The sequence below is a fragment of the Amphiura filiformis genome, chromosome 9 (genome assembly GCF_039555335.1).
Source record: "Amphiura filiformis chromosome 9, Afil_fr2py, whole genome shotgun sequence".
Taxonomy (NCBI): domain Eukaryota; kingdom Metazoa; phylum Echinodermata; class Ophiuroidea; order Amphilepidida; family Amphiuridae; genus Amphiura; species Amphiura filiformis.
Window position 1 is genome coordinate 41,627,322 of NC_092636.1, and position 24,002 is coordinate 41,651,323.

General features: G+C 34.9%; 1 protein-coding gene across 4 annotated transcripts in view; it reads left to right on the forward strand.

The window, feature by feature from the left end:
* The window catches only part of LOC140161004 (dachshund homolog 1-like), a 144,672-nt gene that overhangs the window by 82,701 nt on the left and 37,969 nt on the right, over positions 1-24,002 (forward strand). For 3 of the 4 annotated variants that reach the window (XM_072184373.1, XM_072184374.1, XM_072184375.1), the window contains exons 2-3: positions 14,444-14,530; positions 15,251-15,366. In XM_072184373.1, coding sequence (XP_072040474.1) covers positions 14,444-14,530; positions 15,251-15,366 — 203 coding nt within the window. The remainder of the gene's footprint in view (positions 1-14,443; positions 14,531-15,250; positions 15,367-24,002) is intronic. The other variant, XM_072184376.1, reaches the window with a different exon arrangement.

Sequence of the window (24,002 nt, forward strand, 5' to 3'; positions counted from 1 at the left end):
TGAATAAAATGACTTTTTGTTTGTTGTTCAACCACCTGTTTGATTGGGTTTACAATAAAAGAGTGGAAAACCTGATTTTTTTTATCAATTCTGATATTTTTTCCTGAATTTTGCCTGTTCCCCATAAGTCACTAAATTACTGAAAGAACCTAAACAAGATTTGTAAAACCTTAAAAATTTAGCATCATAGGTATCAATATGATAGTGATTGCTAATAATTTTATATAATAATTGTGTTGTACAATGTTTTTTCATGTTCAGTTGATGGATCAAAATGTTGCATTTTCTTGACCATATTTGAAATGATAAAAAAAAGCATTCAAAAAGTACAAACAGGCCTAGTATTGGTTCAGTGGTTCTCCAGATTCCTTTGAGTGATTTTGTCAAGATTTCTAGAATATACATCATCTGTACCATCATAATCCATCACTATCAGGCTTCTGTAGTTCATGAAGATACTAGTACTTGGTATATAGTCATCTCAGCAAACACAACATGCTGTAGAAGTGGAAATTTTTGTGGTACATTAATTTTCACACTTTTCACATGCAACATAGCTTCCACAAAAATAAAAAAATACGCAAATATGTTCTTTTAATGTATAGGTCTATGTAAGAAAACTCAAAATTATGAAATTAAAAACAAGCAATGTAGTTCTAAATCGGCAAAGTGCGAAAGATTCCATGCGCGAAATTTACCACTTTTACAGTAGTGGTCAAAAGTTATACCGAGCGCTCTCACTGCAATTTCAAACTAACATGCTCATCATCAAGGGTGCAGTTCTTTAATACCAATACATTTGTACACTCTAGAATGAGTTTGAATGTGTTGAGTACAAAAACTCATACTCCATATGGAGGTCAAATTGTGAGCTACATGTTTGTTAATTGAGGGTTGTTGAACCATGTACTTGGGATGAGAGCATTTTGAGTGTGGCCTGTAACAGATGGTCAATACAGATATCATAAGCAAAATCAGAAACAGTATCATCAGGAAATCGTGATATCATTGTAATATAAACGAGATGAGATGGAGAGAAAGAAAAAAATGGAAGAAATTTGTACATGTATAAAATGATCTTTGACAAGAGCGCATGGAAGAGTGAGTAGCGTAATGATATATGTGATTGATGGATAGGTATATATATATATATGGCATAAACATAATGGCTACAGCTAGCCAACTGTCCATTCTCTATTCGTTCCATCTGCTCGTTTCATTACTCACTATTACAACTAGCTCAATAGCCAAAAAAGAACCTTAATGTAAACATTTCCTGCATTGACTGATTACTTTTTTCCCATATCTGTGTAGTCCGTTGGAGATGGACCACAAATCCGATCGGAGACCGTCGCATTATTGATCAACTATTTAAAAGAATTTTGGATGGATGGTAGGTCTAGCTAAATGACAAAGACTTAAAGTTTACATTTTTTGAGGGGTTCCCCAAAAATGCCACATTTTGAATTCCATGTAATTAAAGACAAATTCTAGTTACAGGTTCCCAAAATGCCACATTTGGAATTCCATGTAACTCTTAGGAAGCTTGTGTATCAAAAATAATGTCTTTTTGTACTAAATGACCCAAATAGTGGGTTATGTCTTATGTGCATGAGGGTATGACCGCTAGGCCTAGAATATGCAATGAGAAGCTTGTTATAAAAAGATTTAAGAAGCAAAAAAAGGGTTTGGAAGGTTTGAAATATTGGATTTGATCTATCATTAAATACAGCAATTTTCTTGAAATAAAATTTGAAAATGCTGGCATTACCTTAGATTAAATTGCAACAACTCCTAAAACAAAACGTCCTGAAAGGTAGGACTAATTCATGTACAAATTACCTGGAAAAATTGCACAAGTTGAAATGACATCGTAATAACCGTTTAAGACCGGAAAACATATGGAAACAGTCATGTAGATAGATTGAAGGAAATGAAATGAAATGGATCTATTTAATTGGCAACGATACTCGCATACAATTCATCTTTGTGTCTTTACCATGATGTTTTGCATCCATTTTTGTGCTGCTTAATATCATGATGTTTTACTTCTCTGCCTGGCTTCTATGTGCCTGTTTTATACAACAAGTCCAGTGGTGTAGTGTGGGTCATCACAGTGTCGGGCACTGCTGAGGGGGACGCACTGGGTCTGACTTAAAAAAATATTTTCTGCAATTCCCACCTTTTGTTATCTAAGATATTCTTGGGTGGGGGTGAAGGCGTAATTTGTTTCTTGTCCCGGACCAACCCTTTACGCCACTGGGTCATCATAGGGGGGAGGGCACTGACCATGATTGGGGCACCGGGTCTGATGGGGAGGGGGGACACAAGCCATTTTTCAGCAATTTTCCTATGGGGAATGACATTCATTTTCTGGGCGCCAAAATTCTTTGGATTAAAAAAATTAAGCCAGGAATTATATATGACAGCTGATTGAGAGATAAACAAAGGTGGAGGGTGGGGGGGGGGTACTGGTTTCGCTGACCATTTGGAACTTTGTAATACTTAGATGCTGCTTCAATAACCAATTTGTCAAGTGACTGATTTCACAAATATGTGCACTTTCTAGTTGTGTCTGCTGTATGTTTCAATTGTGCAATAATTATTGTGTCAAATATTTCAACGATATTGGTTGCGATGAAATAATACAATAATAATTATACGTACCAGTCAATAATCATTCCTTCGTTTGCATTTGAAGTCATAATAATAAACCAGTGTGTTGGCTTCTTAATGAAATTGTAATATTGCAATAATTGAGTTTTTTTCATAGAATTATGCGCATGAATAATTAGGCTGCCCATATCAACTCTTCAACCTATCGATTAGGATACATGGCCAAAGTCAAATAATGGTAAATATTATTGGAATTATGGAGTAATCAATATCAGAAAAATGATAATTGGTGTTGTTGAAGCTTGTTGATTCTAGTATTATTAGCTTGGTGTGCACGTCCAGCACGTCTTTATAAAAAAAAAATTTAAAATATTTAAAATTTTCAGAATTTTAGGTTTTCGTTTCCATGTTTGGAATCCATATGTAAAATACATTCAAATGAGTACAAACATTCCTAGTATTGCTTCAGTGGTCAAAATGTAACTACTCGTGAGGAATCATCACTTTTACTCGCATCTCTGGTATAAAATTAACGTACTGGTATACAAAGCAATAAATGCTAATATTGATAAAGCGTCCCCCTCTATTAGTGTAGGACTATTTGCTATGTAAGCAGTCACTGGTATAAATATCAAAATGAAGGCAAACATTAAACCACTTTTCAATGTATGCATTTATTATTGGTTACGCACGTAAGTTTGGGCTTGGCATGGCACTAAACCATTTCTTCGCGTGTCACAGTCAAGCCCTAATTGAAAGAACAGTGGTAGTACGATTAGCTGTTTGTAACAGGATTTGTATAGTCCTAAACCAAGCATGAAAATACAATATGAGTAATCAGACAGTCAGTCTGCAAAAACATTGCAACATATTATTACGATTGGATGCGACTTATGATTGAACGGCTATTAGGATAATTACAATGATTTGAATCAGTTGTGGAATAAACATTATTGGTGAGCCCAGTGACATTTTGGTGAAAGGTGAACTCTGCATGGTGGAAAGAAAATAACAATTTTTTTCTGTTTTTGCATAGAAATGTTACTATTATTATTATTATTATTATTAATATTATTAAAATATGTTTAGATGGCAAATTGGAAAGTACAATTTTAAAAAAAATTCGGATAACTATCACTTACCCTTACCCCCTTAACCTAGCCCTAACCTCTGACTCTATAACCCTACGCCTAAACGTTGTTATAAACATAACCATATAATCATAGGCAGCCCTAGATATTCAATAGCTATGCCATTTTAAATGTAGACCTATTTAGCACATATTTTTCAATTCAGCTTTCAACATGAAAATTTTGAGTATTTCCTAGTATGTCATGGTGGTATTCAACAATAAATGCCAATATTTCGCACCCGGTTAGTTGTGCCAAACATTCAAATTTACTAGCATTCCAAGTACTTGCAATGCAAAATTATGAAACATGATCTTCATCCATGGCGTTGTCTTTTTAAAGACATTTCTTGTTTTCACTTATCTTTTATTATTTTGTTTATTATTTTGAAAAGAATCAACATATCTTGATCAATACCATCACAGATCCTGATATCACCGAGTCTATTTATAAAGTATCAAATTGGTAAAATGAAATTACATTGGTACTATCTATTTAAAAAGAAGAACAAAATTTTTTTTCAGGGGGGGATATATGGGGATTTTGACATATATGGTATCAAACACTAAATGAAAAAATGTGGACGTGTTAAATTAAGACTTCCAAATTTGGTTCCTTTATCATCACCATATCGGGAATTTGACTGACCCAATCCATCACCAACCACATCAGTTTAATAAACACCTCCATAAAAATGTGACTTAAACATGACACTTCAAAAAATGGGCAAATATCTCTTGAAAAGCAATCTTTAATAAGCAAGGGGTCAAACTTGATCAAGAACTTGTGATGTCCAAATATTTAGGTGTCCAGTCCAATTCTGTTATTATTGGTCAAAGACATGCACCCAATTTACCCTGAAGCTATAATTTCTGACAATAACCTTGAATCTTTCACCTTTACCTACTATTTCAGTTATTACCTAAAGCTAAATTGGAATTAAAACCCAAACTCCTGTCAAAAATGTATCCACTTCAATTGAGCCTCAAACATGCTCACTGTCAGTACAAAGTTCTTGTACCTCAATAGGCTTATACATGCATAGAATGACCTTTGAGTGTGTTGGGTACCAAAACTCATACCCAACAATTTGAGATCAAGTTTTGAGATATCAGTATGAATGGGTTTAATGAACTTTGCACTTTGGAATGAGATCATATTGGCTCATAGTGTCTCCTGTCCATTCAATCAGCTTACTGGTGTAACATAATCCATTGGACGCTTTTAAAATAAAATGTTTCGTAGTGTGAGTTTTTACTTTAAAATGACCAAAATTTTGATTCCTTTGTTTCTAATTTGAGCAAAATTTCCAACATAAACTGTCAAATGTAGAGTTATGACTCATTCCGTTGAGAACTTGACAGAAACACCATTTTTTTCTCTCTGTCTGTTCATCTGTCCGTTCGTAAACTATCCGCATGGACTCAGACCAGTCGTGAATGCCCAGTCATATCCAGCAGAACATTTGCATTATGCGTGTCAAATCTATCACTGAAATGAGCTCGGTGTGGCTATCACATGGATTGGGTTTCACAGATCACGTCCAATATGGCATCTGTACACCAATTTAGACTTTTCAAGTGCAAATGAATGAAAAGAGACTCGACTCAATTTATTGTTTTGTGAAGTTTATTTAACGACGTCGCTGTTTGATGAAATACAGATTTTTGGGTCAAAACTGTATCTTTTGTGAATTTCTTTGGATAAGAAATAAGTATTCTAATAGATGAATCTTAACCCCCTGAGCACTATACCTTCCGATCTAACATTGCCTCTGATTGGTCAATTACATCATACCTTCACTTTAATCACCAATCAGAATTCAACCCAATTTTTTTGCGTAGTGAAATTATTCTAACAATGTTGCTGATTGGTCCAATTGATAATGAAAACTTCTTTTTGGCCAATCGGCAGGTAGTTCGCATGGGGTTAAGGTTGCTGGTTACTAAGCGAATTTATGAGAAAAGTGTTATGAACTTAGCATTTCTATACAACAGACTAGGCATATATTATTGTGAGCAAACTTAAGTTGAAGGAAAATGTACAAATTTAAACAGGTCTTCTTAATGATTAACTTTGTATGATATTTTTAAAGTATATCAATTTGAGGAAAATTAAATAAACTTGGCTTTAGAAATACTCGCAGATCTTCAAGTTTAATTATCAATATTCAACTCTGGCATTCAGCCGATATTCCTTTTCGAGTTTACTGTGTATATACATTTATTGGATGAAAGTCGTCAATCGTTGTTCTCGAGTGAGCTCACGCATACACTCTCTCACGCTTGCTCGCATGCATCAAGCCATGGCACGTATGTATCAAGCATCATTCTCAATTGCGTGTGTCAATGCGTGTATGCAACAAACATTAGTTGAGAGTGATAGATGAGGATAGGTATACAGAGCGCCAGTTGAAACAGTCATATTTGTTTCAAATGAAATTGCTCATTGCTTGTACGTCTGACTGACTGAGCAAGAGATGTCCGTTCACACTCCAGTGGGCTGGGCTCTTTCACAGCTTTTGGCGGGCATGAGGGTGTTTTATAATTAAATAGATATGATTGCTTGCATCGACCTATAAATATTTAATTCTTTTATTTGTTTGTATTTTTTTATGATTCGCTATTTTAAGCTTATTCTCCATAGTTGATTTAGAATAATCCATTAACACAATTCCAAGACAATCTCCACCCACTATTATGGATTAGATATTTTAATTTAATTTTCTTTTTCTTCAAATGCGCATCGCAAGACACAAACAGAAATTAATCAATTTGCTTTCGCTATCAACCATATATGACATATACATAAACACACCACCGATGCAGAAATGAATTCAAATGTTATAAATCCAGCTGCCATCACTGTGTTAACAAAACAAAACAAGAAATTCAAAAAATCAAAAAACCCTGTATAAGAAAAGCGATATTTTGCATTAGATTTGGGAGTGTCGTTTTCCCTGGTGTTTGTTTGGCTTGAAGTAAGTTGATATAGTGCACTGTCTGTGGTTGGTACAATACTGTTTTTACACCTTTTGTGTCGACACAATTCAGCAACCCCGATCCCAATGGTTAAACAGTACGCATGTTTTGTTTTTGTTCTTTATCCCGATTGTCGTATATGTCGTCGTATTTGAATAGGAAAAAATGAGGGCATGGTAAAGTGATAGGGGTAACAGGAGGGGGAACAATGTTATCAATAATAGATACCTGGCGTCGGAAAAGTGCATGACATTCAAATTTGCATTAACCCTATTTGCTAGTTTTGGAATAATATGTTGTTTTAAAAATATTTTAGGGGATTGCCAAAGTGTAAAATAACAAGTTTTCAGAAATTATATTCCGTTCAAAATGTGTATTGGTAAGAATTTGTCCCCAAAAATCACTATTTTGCAGTCCAAAAAGCGCAAAATGTGATGTTGCTGTACCAATGCCTTAAGTTAAAAACAGGTCATAGGGTTGTGCTAGGGTGAGTTCCAATAAAGCTTAAGAGATCAGTGGCATAGCGTGGGTCATCATATTGGGGGGCACCGACCATGATGGGGGGAACAGGGTCTGATTTGGGGGCACAAGCCATTTTTCGGCAATTTTCCAATGGGATTTTTTAAATTTTGCAATGGATTTGGGGCATGTGCCCCGTGCCCCTATGACGCTATGCCACTGTAAGAGATCATATTTTTTTTAATTGATTCAAAATACAAATGTTTGTCGCAAATTTAATGTTTAAATCTTGTATCTATACAAACAGTCAACACCTTAAATCTATTTTAGAAAAAAAAGTTTTGTTTTATTTATTAATCACGCTTCACACATTTTCACTCCAACAAACAAGAACACTTAGAATTATTACTTTACTCACCCAAGATATACACACACATATAATTTTCATATGACAAATTACCATACAAGTTGTGGATAAATTATTGGATTCACTCCAATGCATATTAAGCTCGAAAGTTCATTTCACGAATCAAATAATAAAAAAAACCGTCTAGCTTTAAATTTTTGATCAATCTACGTATAATTTACACATGTGTAGTTGTAAGGCGAGGTGTACGGAATAAGCCATGTGAAACCGGCGATATATGCGGTCGTTGTAAGTGTTAATTCGTTGCAATATAAAAGAACAGCACCTGAGCTATGTAAATTATACAAATTTGCAGATATAGGCCATTGAAGATGATTCTCTGGTAGTAATAAACACGCTGTCATGACGATTACCATTTTCACTGTATCAAACAGACCATGGACGGGAGATATGCATTCATTAATTAAACATTGAAGTTGATTAAGTTTGTCAAAACTTGCATATTGATCAGATGAGTTTCAATAGTAAAGTTTTATGACTACTGACAGCATCATAGTAGCAGTCAAAGTTCATTAAGCCATTGAAACTATTTATGGAACGTAAGGGATGCACTAGGACTTGGGGACCAAAGCAGGAATAGGCCTTTACAGTATGGCAGTGTTGGGGTGGAGGCTCAACTTTGGTTTCCCCCAGTTGTCTTCAGTGGTGTAGCCAGGGGGTAAAAGCAGAAGCTTCCCCCTGTGGAAATCTTACCCCCCTGCGGGATGCTTGATTTTAAGATTTCAGGCCTATTTTGAGTTTTTGCCATTTTTGTCAAATTTTGTCTGGCTTTCCACCCTGAAGTTGGCCCCTCAACCCTCTATGAAAATTGAACCCTACCCACATTAATGAAACTAGGGCACATGGCCTTACCCTCATGCATGTATAGATAATCTACCCAAATTTTGAATTTTTCTTCAAATTTGGTGTGGTGGAAGATAATAATGAAATAACCATTTGAGTAGAAAGAATTTAATAAAAAATGCATTGCAATTAATTAGCATGAAGCTTATCATTATTTATTTTATTTGAATAGATTACTACAGGTACTCTAAACATTTCTGGTTCATTAAACAATGCATTATGACAATGGGTTCTTGTTGAACTTGCTATACATTCATAGTACTGTGGGCATCTAAAATTGAATTGTAAAATTGCAAGGAAAAAAATGTTTTTGTGACCCACATTTTTAAGCAAATTGGTCTAAGCAAAATTAGAATATCTGTAAGTTTTATGATTTTATGACTATTTTAGACATCAGCATCTTTGTGTGTTGCATATCTGTTATTTTATTTGGTTATTGTGGGACCCAAATATATATCAAATTGTCAAATATTTAATAATTTGACATTTGTCATCGTTGTTTTCATATTGTTTTAATATGCTTGACTGGTTCGCAGAATATAAGCAAGATATGAATATTTGAGTATCTTTCAGCTAATATGATTAAGTTCGGTTTAAAATAATCATATTGGGAAATGAGAATGCTACAGTGAATGGAAATGGAATTGGATATATGGTTTAGGGAAAATTTATTCATTTATTTGTTTATTTATGTACATTTATATGTTTATTTATTTGTTTGTTTGTTTGTTCATTTATTTTTATGTATTTATTGTATTGATTGATTGATTTGTTCATTCAATCATTCATTCATTCATTCATTCATTCATTCTTTTATTTATTTATTTATTTATTTATTATTTATTTATTTCATGTTAGCAAAAAGGTTGAAGAATAAAAAACTCCAACAAACGGTAATATTTGACACATAGGCCTACAGCAGTGCTTTGGATCAAAGAAATGTGTTAAATCAAAGTTCCTAAAATATTGAAAACCATAGAAATCATAAAAAAATTCCTTAGCCAAAAAAAAGAAGCTATATATAGGGGGCCTACTTCATACAAATACCAAGAAATCTTCAGAATCAATACCCTCCTGTCAGGTTGTCTCTTCAATTCTGACATTTTACAAGCAAGAAAAATCCAACTATTATTTCTCAATACTATCAATTCTGACCATAGAATCAGAAAATTGTGACAATTCTCTATCATTTAGACTAATCTGCAGCAAACTTTGTCTACTCCACCAAGACCAAATAGTTACTACTATACTGCGCTATGATCTACTTGACTGGTTGACAATATAGTAGCACAGATTATTATGCCCTTATGAATGCAGAAGTAATGGGGCATGTAAATTGTTGTAAAATCACACAAAAACACTATTTTAACCCAATTTGGCAGTACAAAAGGATCATATTTGGTTGAGTGATTTTGAAATCTATCAGTGATGGTATCAGTGGGTGCACACCATGCATGCTTTGTTACAGGGCTATCATACCCTCCTGGTGGTGCATTGAGCCTTGGGCTTTCAATGGTAGAGAAAGGTACCAACGAGTAGCCTTATTTTATACCAAATTTTACTTGCAAAATATGTCAATCACAAAGCCAGTACTGGGCATGTTAGTGTGTAGATGCCACAACTTACTTGAATTCATTTGAATCTTCCAGATCTTTCAATTCCAGATTGAATCAGCAGTATTTCTTTTGCAAAAGTCCCTACCACCACACACATCACCTTGGGATGATTTAAAAGAAAAGATATACAAAAATTCTTCAACTAGAAATTCATTTTGATAAGTTTGCCCAATTCTCTCCATAGTGTATAACTCTTCTGCAAATAAATGGGCTATTCCAGTTGAAATCCTTACACCCCCTATGGAAGATACAACCTTAATCTCCCACACAGGGAGTATGAATTTCAAATGGGGTTACCTAAAATGGATGACTCCATTTGAAATCTACACTCACTGTGTGGGAGATTAATGTCTTGTCTTCCATAGGGGGTGTATGGATTTCAAGTGGAATAGCCCAATATTCTTGAAAGTGGCTTGTAACAATTTTTCTCTCTCGTTTCGATGTGAAAAAAAGAACCATTAATAGATCTTTTTGCAGTTTTTTCACAAACCTAAAAGAAGAGACGTTTTTGCTAACAGCCTTCATTGTTGACGGGTAACATGATATTATTGGAGAAGAAGAATAGGTAGTGAAAACGCACAAACATATGATATGAATGTTGGTCCCATAATTACTTCTCATAATAATCCCCAAGTGCTCGCTAATCAAGTTAGTATTGTTCGGAATGCACCGAAATTGACCCAAATTTTGACGCACTCACTCACAGAAAACAAGTAATCATTTCTGTCAAATACAAGACCCATATTCGATACATTTTAATGAAAATGGTTTGCCCAAATGGAGTTGAGAGAAAAAATGCGCGGTTATAGAAAATTGAGGGAGCAGCAATTATCAATTCTTCACGTTGAAAAGGCAGCAATAGAATTATTTCTCTTTAGGTATTGTGCGCATTGCTGAATACAGCTGTTAATTTTCTCCCATGTTTGTCATAACAAGCTAAAAATACAATTTTGAACAAAGAGGGAGTAATTGAAACTCACCGACGATTTAATAACGCGACAAAATTGACCCATTCTGAACAACAATTTAGAGCATTTCTATATTTGTGAATTTGATAGAGAGAGTGATAATAGAAATGAATTTTATTCATTACTTTACGACGGGAATGTTATTTGAAGCAATTGTGATGGGGAAAAAATTTGTAACAAACATGTTTATACATTTACCGACTATTTGGTGGAATTTCTGATTTGATTAGAATTCAACGTGGTCAATTACGGCGTACAAATGAACGTCGTTTAATATTTACCTGAAATGCACACCTATTCAACCAATTGTTACGAGCTATTACGGGAAATTTTTCAAATTTGATTTGCAAATATGTAATGAAATCAAAGTATGCATTGATTGTGGTGATCAAAATAATTGCTATAAACATTTTTGTTATGAAATGCAAGGCTGTGATTGGTGCTTTGTATTCTGGTTGAAGTTTCAATGGCTATAAAATTAATTTCAATTATTCAGAGTAAGATTTTTTTCTCTGAGTTTTATTTTTCTAAAAGTTTGCAAGAGTCAAAGTTCAAATGTTCGTCTGTTTGTTAACTGTAGCTTTTTAACCTGAAACAAAAAATAAGACAATCAAACAAGAAGTTTTCCATCACCCATAGTATAGAAAGAACAAACTGGCCCAAATCTACAAACTACAATGTTGATGGAACAGAAATTATCCTGAAACACAAAATTAAAAAAGGGAACAAAACTAGGAACCACAATCTCAACATATTCAGCATCGATTTTTAAACAGATTTAATCCACCCAATTTGGCAGTAACATCACCAGTTTGGTGCAGACAGGACCCAGTAATGGCCGACTGAATTCTGACCATCACTTGGCTCGTTGGATTCGTCTATACCAGTATAATACATAGACCTGAATAATTTTAAGAAAATAATCATAATTGATCTGTGAAAATGATGTAACAAGCCAAGTGTGTTGATTACATAATATATTGATATATATATATATCTATAGCAAGAGCTTTCAATTATTGTTAGAATGATAATAATAATAATAGCAACAAGGCACACATCCACTCAATTAAGATGATAATCAAGTAATGAAAATGTAAATTAGAAATTAACATAATTATTAATTGAGACTTTCCTGTAAATCGTACTAAGAAATTAGCAACTAAATCATTAAATCAAGTAAATGATATTGTTTTCACAATTTAGAGAAACTTTTGTATGTTTTGTTAAATGTAATTAATATAGTTGTGTAAAAGTTAGAACTCTTTTAAAATGTGATCCAGGTACATAAACTTGGTTACGACTTATCAGACAGACCTGAAACTACTCCCTCTTTATGCGATCAACCATTGCGCATTTCAACCAACAATTCTACATATCAAGCCTTGGTTTCTCAGCCACCAGGATTGAATTATATGCATATCAAAATCATCACCGGTTCTTTGTCTGGCATTCCGAAATGGAAGTCTGCTAACTTATTCCAATTAATTGCAAGCATATTTAGAAAGTTGTCCTTTTGTAATTATTACTGGGTTTACGTTACACCTTGTATGTACATTTGATAGCATTAGCAAATGAGGTTATTTTGATTCTCTCTGTGGTGAATTCCTCTTGTGCACGAGGGTGTTACTATTGAATATCATTATTACAAATACGGTGCTGATAAACAAGGAGGAATAATTAATATGGAAATCCAGTGGAATTAATGGAAATGTTAGGAGAGATAATAGTGTGTTGTGTTTCATGTTGGTTGTCAGTTTGAGATTCATATGTGAAGTATGTTGGAAGTGGATTTATAGAAAGGGGGCGAGGGCAGTGTAGTGTCATGTGGATACACCTATGACACTACACTAGCCCTAATCAAAGTGAAAATCCAATTGAAATTGCTGAAATGGATGCTTGGATGCTTCACTTCCTCTGGGAATACTCAGTCAATATTCAGAAAATCCAACCCCATAAACTTAAAGTTCATAAAGTTCTGAGCTTGTCCCATTTTATACAATCCCCCATCCCATTGAGTTTCAACCCCCATACTTATTGGCCTAGAGATATCATAATGATCATTGTTTCTCAAAGCTCATAGTAATGGCTTAGTGTCATAGGGGCATGGGGCCAATCGATTGCAAAAACTAGAAAATTCCATAGGAAAATTGCCGAAAAAGGCTTCTGCCCTCCTCCAATCAGACCCAGTGTCCCCAAGTCATGGTTGGTGCCCCCCCATATGATGACCCAAGCTATGCCACTGGCTCATAGTGATTGAAGTCCTGCAAGGTCTACTAGCTATTGTCATATTGACTTGTTTTAAAATTATGCAATCAACATAGGCCTATATTTATCGTACCTTAATATAATTTCTATTAATTCATCATGTATTTTGCAAACCATCTTCTACTAGGCGGTTACCCGTATTTGGCGGTTCTCGGCTGTCGCGATTACCTGGCTGATGGTGACTGTACCCACCACGTTTCATACCCATATGACAGTATTTAGTAATTTGACCTTGGATGACCCCAAAATGACAATCAAAAAATTTGACTCTAAAAGTTGACTGTACCCACCAAGTTTCATGCCCATACGACATTTTTTACTATTTTGACCTCAGATGACCCCTGGATGACCCCGGATGACCCCAAAAAGACTGTCCAAAAAGTTGACTCTAAAAGTTGACTGTACCCGCCAAGTGTCATGCCCATACGACAGTTTTTACTAATTTGACATCAGATGACCTCTGGATGACCTCGGATGATCTTGGCCCACTTACCGAAACAAACTTGTTCTGTCTGAGGTCCAGATGCACCCACCCACCAAGTTTGAGGAATATGCACCCCTAGTCTCCGAGAAAATAGGCGGAAAACAGTTTTTACTAATTTGACCTCAGATGACCCCTGGGTGACCTTGACCCACTAACCAATACAAATTTCTTAGGTCAAGATGCACCTACCCACCAAGTTGCATGCCCATATGACAGTTTTTACTAATTTGACCCCTAGATGACCTCTAGTCACCTTGACCCACTATCCAATACAAACTTGTTCTGTCCCGGGTCAAGACGCACCCACCCGTCAAGTTTGAGGCCCGTGCGACCCCCAGTCTCGGAGAAAAACAGTTTTTACTAATTTGACCCCTGGATGACCTCCGGTGACCTTGACCCAATAACCAATACAAACTTGTTCTGTCTGGGGTCCATATGCACCCACCCACCAAGTTTGAGGAACGTGCGACCCCTAGTCTCCGAGAAAATAGGCGGACAGACACACAGACACACAGATACACAGACAGATAGACAGATAGACGATGCCTATTATTATATAGATAAATCTGAATCTTTTACTTTGTTTCACTTTGTTTCACTTTTTTGCAATATGTCCTAATCCATACCATTGTTTTATTATCTTTTGCGCAGTAAAGGGCCAGGGAGACCGCTTAAACGCAGCCTTCCTTTATCTCCCACACCACCGATGTATATGCTGCCCAAATCGGCACATTTATGGTACTTAAATTTCTATTAATTCTACATGTGTTTTGCAAACAATTTCCAGGGGGGGGGGCCGGCCAAGATTGACTAAATTTTGACGTCGTCATTGGTTTTACACATAAACACAAAAATGTCTCAAATAATTCCAAAAGTGTATGCATGTTATCAAGCACTATTTTATCAGTCTAAATCCGTTGAGGTTCGACAATGAACCTCATTGTAAGTGCTGTTGAAAAAAAAATTTGTATGAATAACGCACGATATGTTACGATATATACTGAAAATTCCCCCCACGTGTATCAATGCGATTACGTGGTTTAGTGGTAAGAATCTCGCCTCCCACGCAGAGGGTCCCGAGATCGATTCCCATCCCCGGCGATAATTAAAAAAATTTCTTCTTCTTTTTTCTTTGAATCTAAAATTATTTATTTTCATGTGAAAATGTATATGTTGCACTGGGAAATATATTTTGTGCATTTTTTTTCTGTAATGGGGCCAATAGAGCTAAAAACGCACCTTGGCTCGGGAAAAACTAATTGCGTCCAACGTGCAGGCATATTGTCTGTTTTGTTTACGCTTTTGGCTGTTGCCACATGAATAATGTCATCCACCATCGTCTGACCATTTCCTATAAATCTGTATCTTTCACTTTGTTTCCATCCATTGTACAGTATCTTCACCTTTTGCAAACTATATGCCCTAATCCATACCATTGTTTTATTATCTTTTGCGCAGCAGTCGGCCAGGGAGACCGCCTAAACGCAGCCTTCCATTATCTCTTACACCACCGATGCATATGCTGCCCCAATTAGCACATCTAGATCACCTCAAGAAACCAAAGCTAGAAAATGGTAAGTACCTCATGTATATTTGTAGATTTTTGAACTGACCAAGGTGGCAGAGACTGGTCCTATAAGGATCCAAACATGTTTCCATACAGAAGGATGCATGTAAACAGGGATTGTATGTTGAAATGAGCTGCTGTAGAAAGCTCTTTTGGTCTCGTCAAGAAGAGCTGTTTGCACTAACGGCCGTTACAAATGTAAAGAGATACTCCACTGTTCAGTGCCACGAGTGGGTAAGTGCAATAGCTGCCATGTGTATATATATGAATACAATATATTGGGTAAATTGTCGAATGATCACAGGGCAGCTATTGCATTTATACCCACTTCTAGCACTGAGCAGTTGTAGTGTGCCATTTGATCATGTTTATAAAGAAGACCTACAAATCACTCTTGCATTGGGCTTTTACAGTTGAAATTCTTACACCCCCTGTTGAAGAAATGGCCTTAATCTCCCACACAGGGAGTATGAATTTCAAATGGGGTTACCTGAATGTGTGGTACCATTTCAAATCTACATCTCCCTGTGTGGGAGATTTAGGTCATGTCTTCCATAGAGGGTGTGGACTTCAACTGGAACAGCATAGTGCAACTTATAAAGTAGCTCAGTAGAAGGGCAATCACTTGTGCTACTCTCAAAAGATGTGCAACAAACGTATGTGCTAGGGCTGCTAAGAATACGCAATTGCATTATTTGCGGCGCAATTCGCGTACTTTGACTCCAAATGCATTTTTTGACACATTAACAAGTAAAATAGGCCTCTTGTAGTTATTTGGGATGGATAATTTTTAATAAAACTGCAGATATTTGGTATACTACATTGTAGGGGATTCCATGATTATCATTATCTCAGTCACTAATCATAATTAATTCTTCAAGTTCAAGGTCACTAATCATAATCAATTGTTCAAGTTCAAGGTATTCTTGTATTTATTTAATGATCTGCAGTTTGCAATCAAATGAACAACACAATTAATATTTTGCAAAGTGTATGCTGATGACCTGATAATAATTAGACCATACTTTAACCTGGATGACATACAGATGAAGTAATCAATACTTTTATGATGATATTTTTTTATGATGAAATTTGTTTTATCAACAATTGAGATAGAGGTGGGGAATTTGAATCAATATATCAATGTATATATGACCGACTCCAATTGACATTGACATCGATGTGTATATATTGAGTCAATAGTCAATGCTATCAAAGACATTTGACCAAATTAACAAAAGAAGACTGGCGCTGCACTGGCTCTGTCATGATGGCCAACTCATATGATTTTAGTCTAACTAGTAGTACCCAATTTTTCTCTTAGATCACCCACATGCCTGTAGAAAGAGTATGGTGTAGTAGTAGCATTCTCGCTTCTGATGCATGAGGTCACAGGTTCAATCCCTTTTGGTGGAAAACTTGCTGGTGTATTGATAAAGAAGTATTAAATTGGCAACATATGTAGATTGAATTTAGACTTCCATTCCCCATGGTGGATATACGAACCATGAGAGAATTTTGTCCTTTGGAGGGGAAGTTAACCTGTTTCCCCAATCCCCCCTCCCATACAGAAGAGCCATGCTGTACATGAAGCTTACAGTCAGTTTCAAGAAGAGTAGGATGTTAACCCCTCACTGCCCCAACCTGTCCTGGTGTGCAAATAATCCCCTGAGGAGTATAACCTCAAAGTTCAAGACTTGAGCAGGACTGGAGCATGGCTTGCACCCCTGACCACCATCATGAAAAGAAAATCTACTTGAACATGTTTTGCAATCTAAAAAGAAGTAAGAGTTCAAAGATATGGTATGTGTTTGCATCGTATTTTATGATCGTGTCATTTGTGCGATATTGATACAAAATTAAAAATCATCCCACTCAGGTTTAAAAATCATCCCATTCAATTTCTAAAACTAATAAAATTACATCATGCATTTTAACGCAAGAGGAAATTTTCCACACAAGGCAATTTCTTGAATCATTCATGCCTGAGCTCTCTCCATGCAACCATTGGTAAACTCATCAAAACTTCACACCAATACCGAATAAGATAAAATGCAATGAGTGTTTCTAGTCAATATCTGTAACAGTGACCCCCTGAGGGTGCTGGGCCACCAAATAGCAGGGTCTTTCGCGACAGTAGTCCTAAAGAAAAACACTAACTCGTTAGCAAATACTCATTTTGTCTCTGTTGAATTTTTAATGCTATTTTCTGGCTGATGGGGCTCGCTAGATGATTACTCGTACATTTTTCATGAAGCTGTCATGAGAAATTAATTTTGCATGTTGGAAAATAATGACCACAGTAGGTTGTATTTGCAAGGTTGATAATTTGATGAAAAGCATTAAAGTTGTATAATTGTTTGTAGGGTGTGTTTTCTAAAGGGATGATGGGGTTAGATGGCAGGCAAGCGTACATAGTCCATACGTACCTAGACAGCAGAAGCAGCCTGCTGGATTGGTAAGGTAGTCAGGGGATGGTGTTAATTGCGATCCAATTGAGCTTCCATTAAGCTTACGGGTCATATGCGTGTGTCAGGCAATAAGCTTTTCGATGATAGGTACAGGTGGTGAAGCCGTCGGATTGATTCGACTTCTTGTAGGATTGATTTGTATGACTATTTCAACAACTAACCTTACGAATGACGAGATGTGGTGATGATGGAGAGATAACAATTCCCTTTAAAAAGGAAAGCTTGTGTTCAAGTACAAATTGAGAAAGATGGGGAGACAGAAAAACAAAATTGGTGTATTTATTGGAAGGGTTGCAACACATGCAGAATTCAAAATGAAGCGATGCTATAGCATACATGTAGGGCCTACATTTTATTTTGGAACAATTGGCTTGTACATTGAGACTATCAGTCCTGCATAGTAATTGCAAATTGTGAAATTGGTTGAAATGGGTCAAAATGGGTCAAAAATTGATAGAATTCAGTGAATCTACAATATATTAGTGAAAATGACTCAAATATCTTAAATGGGTCCAAAATAAAAATAGATGTAAAATAAATGATCTAAGCTCTGCAAATGTTGGGACTTCTTGAAAGCTTACAGACAACTTGTATGAATATTGTGGTTGCATACCTCCAATTTAAACCTCACATTGAAACATGTGTCTTTTCTTTTCTCAATCTCGATATGAGGTCTTTTCGGCAACATTTTTAATATCAATAGATTGCAAAAAGACAAAGAATCTCATTTGTTGGTGGTCTTTTTATCTGTCCAAAACACACACATAATCCTACAATTAACACTAGTAACCTAAACAGCATCAAAACATCTAAACAAAATAATACCCACCAATCAATCTGATTTCCCTCTTTAAATTTGCCATGAGGTCAAACAGCTCAATTTCCCCTGGCTATTATTTCATTCTTTTAATTTCTTTTTGTTTTTCGGACAGACAAAATTTAATTGTCGGACCTTGGATATTGTTTATTGAAACTGCAGGAAGAAATTTGAGTAAATAAGAAATGGAAGTCTTCAGTTTGGATTTACATTGACAGTTGACCTCCATGGTTTCCAGAATTCAATTACAAAACTGCCCATGTAATCAACCATTGTTGGTGTTTTTGTGAATCTCATTTGTTGGTTGTGTCTGGAAAGTGCTTTTATACAAGATATTGGAAAAATAATATTAATCAAGTTAATTGTAGAATAATGAAATTATCCAATATTGCATGTTGCACCTGATGTTGCCTGGAACAAGGACCAGCTGGAATATGAGCAGTCTGTTCAGGAAACTCAAATAATTTTACCAGTATGGCAGTATACAGGTATACCTGCCATGCCTGGGTATAATAATGGGCATGCTTTTAGTATTGGCTGTTCCAGTTGATATCCATATACCCTCTGTGGAAGACATGACTTAAATATCCCACACAGGGGGTGTAGATTTCAAATAGAGTTACCCATTCAGGTAATATGGGCATGCTTTTAGTATTGGGCTGTTCCAACTGATATCCGTATACCCTCTGTGGAAGATATGACTTAAACATCCCACACAGGGGGTGTAGATTTCAAATGGAATCACCCATTCAGGTAACCCCATTTGAAATTCATACTCCATCTGTGGAAGATTAAGATCATGTCTACCATGTATGGATTTCAACTGGAATCACCAGTTTCAGTGTTTCAATTTTATGTTACAAAAATATATCTTCTTGAGTCTGAAACTACAATTTCATTTTATACACTCCTTTTCAATTCTGTAAATATCTTTGTACTCACAATCCATTCTTTGCTCTGTCATTAGAACAAAAGGAAATTACTTTGAAATGAGAGGAATTGAACTTGATAATTGGCTTTACATAACAAATAATCCAACCGACATATGGATGGGATCCATAATTGGAGCGCTAGAACAGCTTATAATATTCTATGATTAAACATTTACTACAATTGAACAAAGACCCAGCTAAAACAGTTTTATATTATATAATCTGATTTATTTTATAATCAATAACAAAGTACTGACTCTTGAAATGTTATCAAATATTGGATTCATATGTATCTTTATCTGTCTTTCAGTTTCATTAATTCATGACTTTTTGATGTCTATTTTAAAGAATATGGATATTAATACTATAATCTGAAGGAATTATCATGATTATTATATAGGATTATTGAACAAAATGTATTAGGAAAAATACTTATTAACTTATATTATTCAAGTGATTGTGAGGATTCATCAATTTTTTATAAAACTGTCAAATGGTATATGATTTAGTCAATTTTTCTTCACAATCACAACAAAATTATTTTATTTTAGTATAAAAGGGATCGACATTGTTTCTGGAATACACAATGGCACTTTGTTTCAGCCATATTGTAATATCAAAATCTAACTGATTACAATTCAAATTTATGCAAATCTCTTGATTTACCACACATCACACGTTCCCAACACCATGGTGATATTTCTTTCTTTTCAAAATATCAAACGTATCTTGTTTCTGGGAATATTGGTTAAGCAAACTTATACGTCAATGGTCAAAATGTCTGTTGTATCTCGTCTATTGTTCTACCGACCAAATTGTTTCAGTGGCTTAATTTATTTCACCGCCTAAGCAAACATTGGTGGTGGTATTGATCCAGCATGCATATTAATAATTCTTAATCGCAGGGCTGCCAACATTTTTCAGCCCGAATCGTGAGTCAAATAGTTGAAAAGTTACCCATTGTTTCTATGGGATAGGAAAGTGCCTAAATACGACAGCCAATGTTGAAAAGTCACCCAATTTTTTTCTTAATCATTGGTTTTAATAGGACAAGAAGTGGTCAAAATTTGCAAGAAAAATCTTCAAAAGTCACCCAAGTGGTCAAAATTTGCAAGAAAAATCTTCAAAAGTCACCCAATTGGGCTACCAAATCATAGACTTGGCAACCCTGCCTGATCAGGATTATTTCCACTGCTTTAAACAATGCCCAATAATAACAAACTTTGAAATTAAAACTGAGAATATACAAAAACCACTAGCATTTCTAATAAACTTGATTTCTCAATGGACAGCTGTTTGTTTACTTGCTAATTAATCTCAACTTGAATTTGAACTTGATCTAATTTCTCGCTACTAATATTACTTCACTCTCAGCCATCTGTTACAGTTTTTCTTAATTTTTTGTGTCAATTTAGCACAACTTGACCATATTGACCTCTGAAATGACACCCACAAAAAGACACATTTGTCAATCATACCATGGAAGTACTAAACTGTTTAATTCTGAATTCTCGACAAAGTGTAAATTTGTGCTAACTTCAAGTTTAAGTTATTACATTTCATTGCACATATTGCTTAATTAATCAATACAAATAAAGCATTAGAACTAATTAGCACTCTTAATTAACAGACTAGATTATTCTCGCTCATTGACAAATGTCACCACGTTCCGGATTTACCACAGATAGGAATTTTAACACCTTTATGCCTTTTGTTTTCTTTGGTACTTAACAACTTTCTTCCTGCTAATTATTGGATATGTATATTTGCAATCAGAATATTTCTCACATGAAAATGACATTTCTACACCATGTTGTCTTGTTCACAACACAATATAATAATCATATATGAAATGATCATTATAATCTGACATGAATGTGAATATAATGGTTGTAAGTGTTTAGTAATTAAATATATTTAAATAATGCATCCAACTCAACTGACAAATTTATATTCAAACCTTCGGAATAAATTGAAATAAAAATCTTTGTCGTAACTGTTTGAAGCATTTGAGTAATTGAAAAAAAATGCAATTACTAATATAAGATTTTTTGCTTAAACTTGTTCAGAATCTGACAGTTATTTGTAAGGTTTGTTTGGCTTCTTTTCCTGATCATGTATATTTTTATTTTCTATTTGGGTTTGGTCATAATTAAAAGAATCAAGCATTGGTTTAATTTAACAATATTTATCTTTTTGTCTAATTTATAGAGCATCATGTGGTTGATAAATGTTAGCTGATTGGAAAAAATGAAGCTTTAGCTTTCTAAGTGGCATTTTGTTTTGGACTGGCTTTTTAAGGCAGTTTGCCCCACAGCTCCATATAATGTCAAAGTTTTACGAAGATTTGTAGAATATGGTTGGGTGATTGTACTTGAAATGAAAATTTGTCCTGGGAGATGCAGAAACAAACAACTACTAGTATGTGGCATTGGTCGGAATGATGGACATGTGAAGGGCAATGAAATGAAATACTGAAAGCAAAATAAACAAACGTATTTTATGTTCCTTTGTCATTGAGAGTCAACTTCTTCATACAACCAGTTTTAGATTTAATATTTTACTTTATCATTATTGATACCTGCAAAAAGTTACCAAATAAGAAATTTTGGATGAATCCAAAAGCAGATATAAAAGACCTGTTCCAAGAGCTACTGCACCAATGCTTTGGCATGCTTGTAGCATGTAGTTAGAAGTAAGATTTAATATTGGAGAATTGTGATAATTTTATGAAATGTCTTGATTATTTTGTTTGTGTCAGGCACAAGGTAAAACATCATCAGAAAGAGGGAATTAGAAGTCGTAACTTTGCTTTCTAAAATCTCACAAGCTTACTTTTATAAAACAAGAATGCTTGAAACAAAAAGATGAAAACAAATCAAATTTTAAAATGATTTCTATGAGAATCAAGTTACGTTTCTACAAAATATCACTTTTCACTGAGTCATTATAAAGTAGCTTTTACTAGCCAGCCAAAGTCTAACAAGAAACAAATTGATATCACATCTTAAAAATCACAATCAATTATGGTCAACACCTCATGCTTCCGCCAGCACCTAAATGTCCTGATTTTTCGCCTCATGTATTCCCCATATAAATCGGAAACCAAAAACTAGTTGGCCGCTCCAAAGGTGGGTTTACAACTTGTGATAAATCAGCAAAAAACAGGAATTGTCGTCTGCCCATTATTTCATCGATTTCCTCATTCGCTCCATTTTGACCAAAACATTTCCTCGAGTTTGCCACCATTTAGCACCATTATGCCTTTATTTATTACTTTTAATAGTGTAAACGGTGTCCTGTTTTACATCCGCACATGAGATCGTTGAATCATATTCCATTATGCCAAGTCACACAGATACAGTTTTATAAATCAAAATATTGAATTCAATTTGAAATAAAAAGGATGCCATTTTTCAATAGATCATTAGTAGATTCTATTAATAAAACGATTAAATGGCATTTTTCAATTTCAAGTAACGGAGCATAGCAAAATTATTTGAGCTTGTATTGAAACATTGCTTGCTTTACATCTCAGCCGATATGGAATGCCATAATTTTTTTATTTAAAAATAATCAGAAACACAAATTTTGGTAATGGTTGGAATTGACATGATATGCTATACTTCAATGCACAAATATGCCTACTTTTGGCGTAGTGGTTAACAACATAGCACGTTATCATTTTTGAAAGGGAAGAGTCAGAGAGGCAGCAAATTTTTTTTTCATGATGAATTAAGTCATAAAATCATAATGAAGAATGCAATAAAAATAATAAGACAATATAGGTCAACCCAACGGGGTAATCATTGCCTGCGATCTAAGTATTCACGGATTAACTGAAAATATAACCAGTCACAAGTTATATTGTTTATCCTCGCCACTGTTCCCTAAGTCGCTAAATCCCAATTCTGGAAATCCTCGTCGCTTTTCGGTAAATACAGCCCGTGGGCATTCTTTTGCTAATAATTAGGGGTCAGCACTTGTATTAAATCAATTATTCCCATATTTATGCATTATGATTTTGTTTCATGTCAGGAGGTTGCCGGTTTGATGATTAACTGTACCACTTGGCTGTTCTAGGTGAAATACATACACCCCCTATGGAAGAAATAACCTTAATCTTCCACACAGAGAGTGTGAATTTCAAGTAGGGTTACCTGAATGGGTGACTCCTTTTGAAATCTACCCCCCCTGTGTGGGAGATTAAGGTCATGTCTTCCATAGGGGGTGTATGGATTCCTGATGTAAGAGCCCAATTTGGGAGAAAACTAATAATTTGACCTGATTAAGTGGTGCTCAGTTTTAAAATTAAGAATAATTTATTGGAATTTGCTAGTGCCTTTGAAAAAAAAAATATAAATAAAATGAATAGGTTACAAAGTGCAATGATTGTATTGTGTTAATGGTGGAATTAATTTCA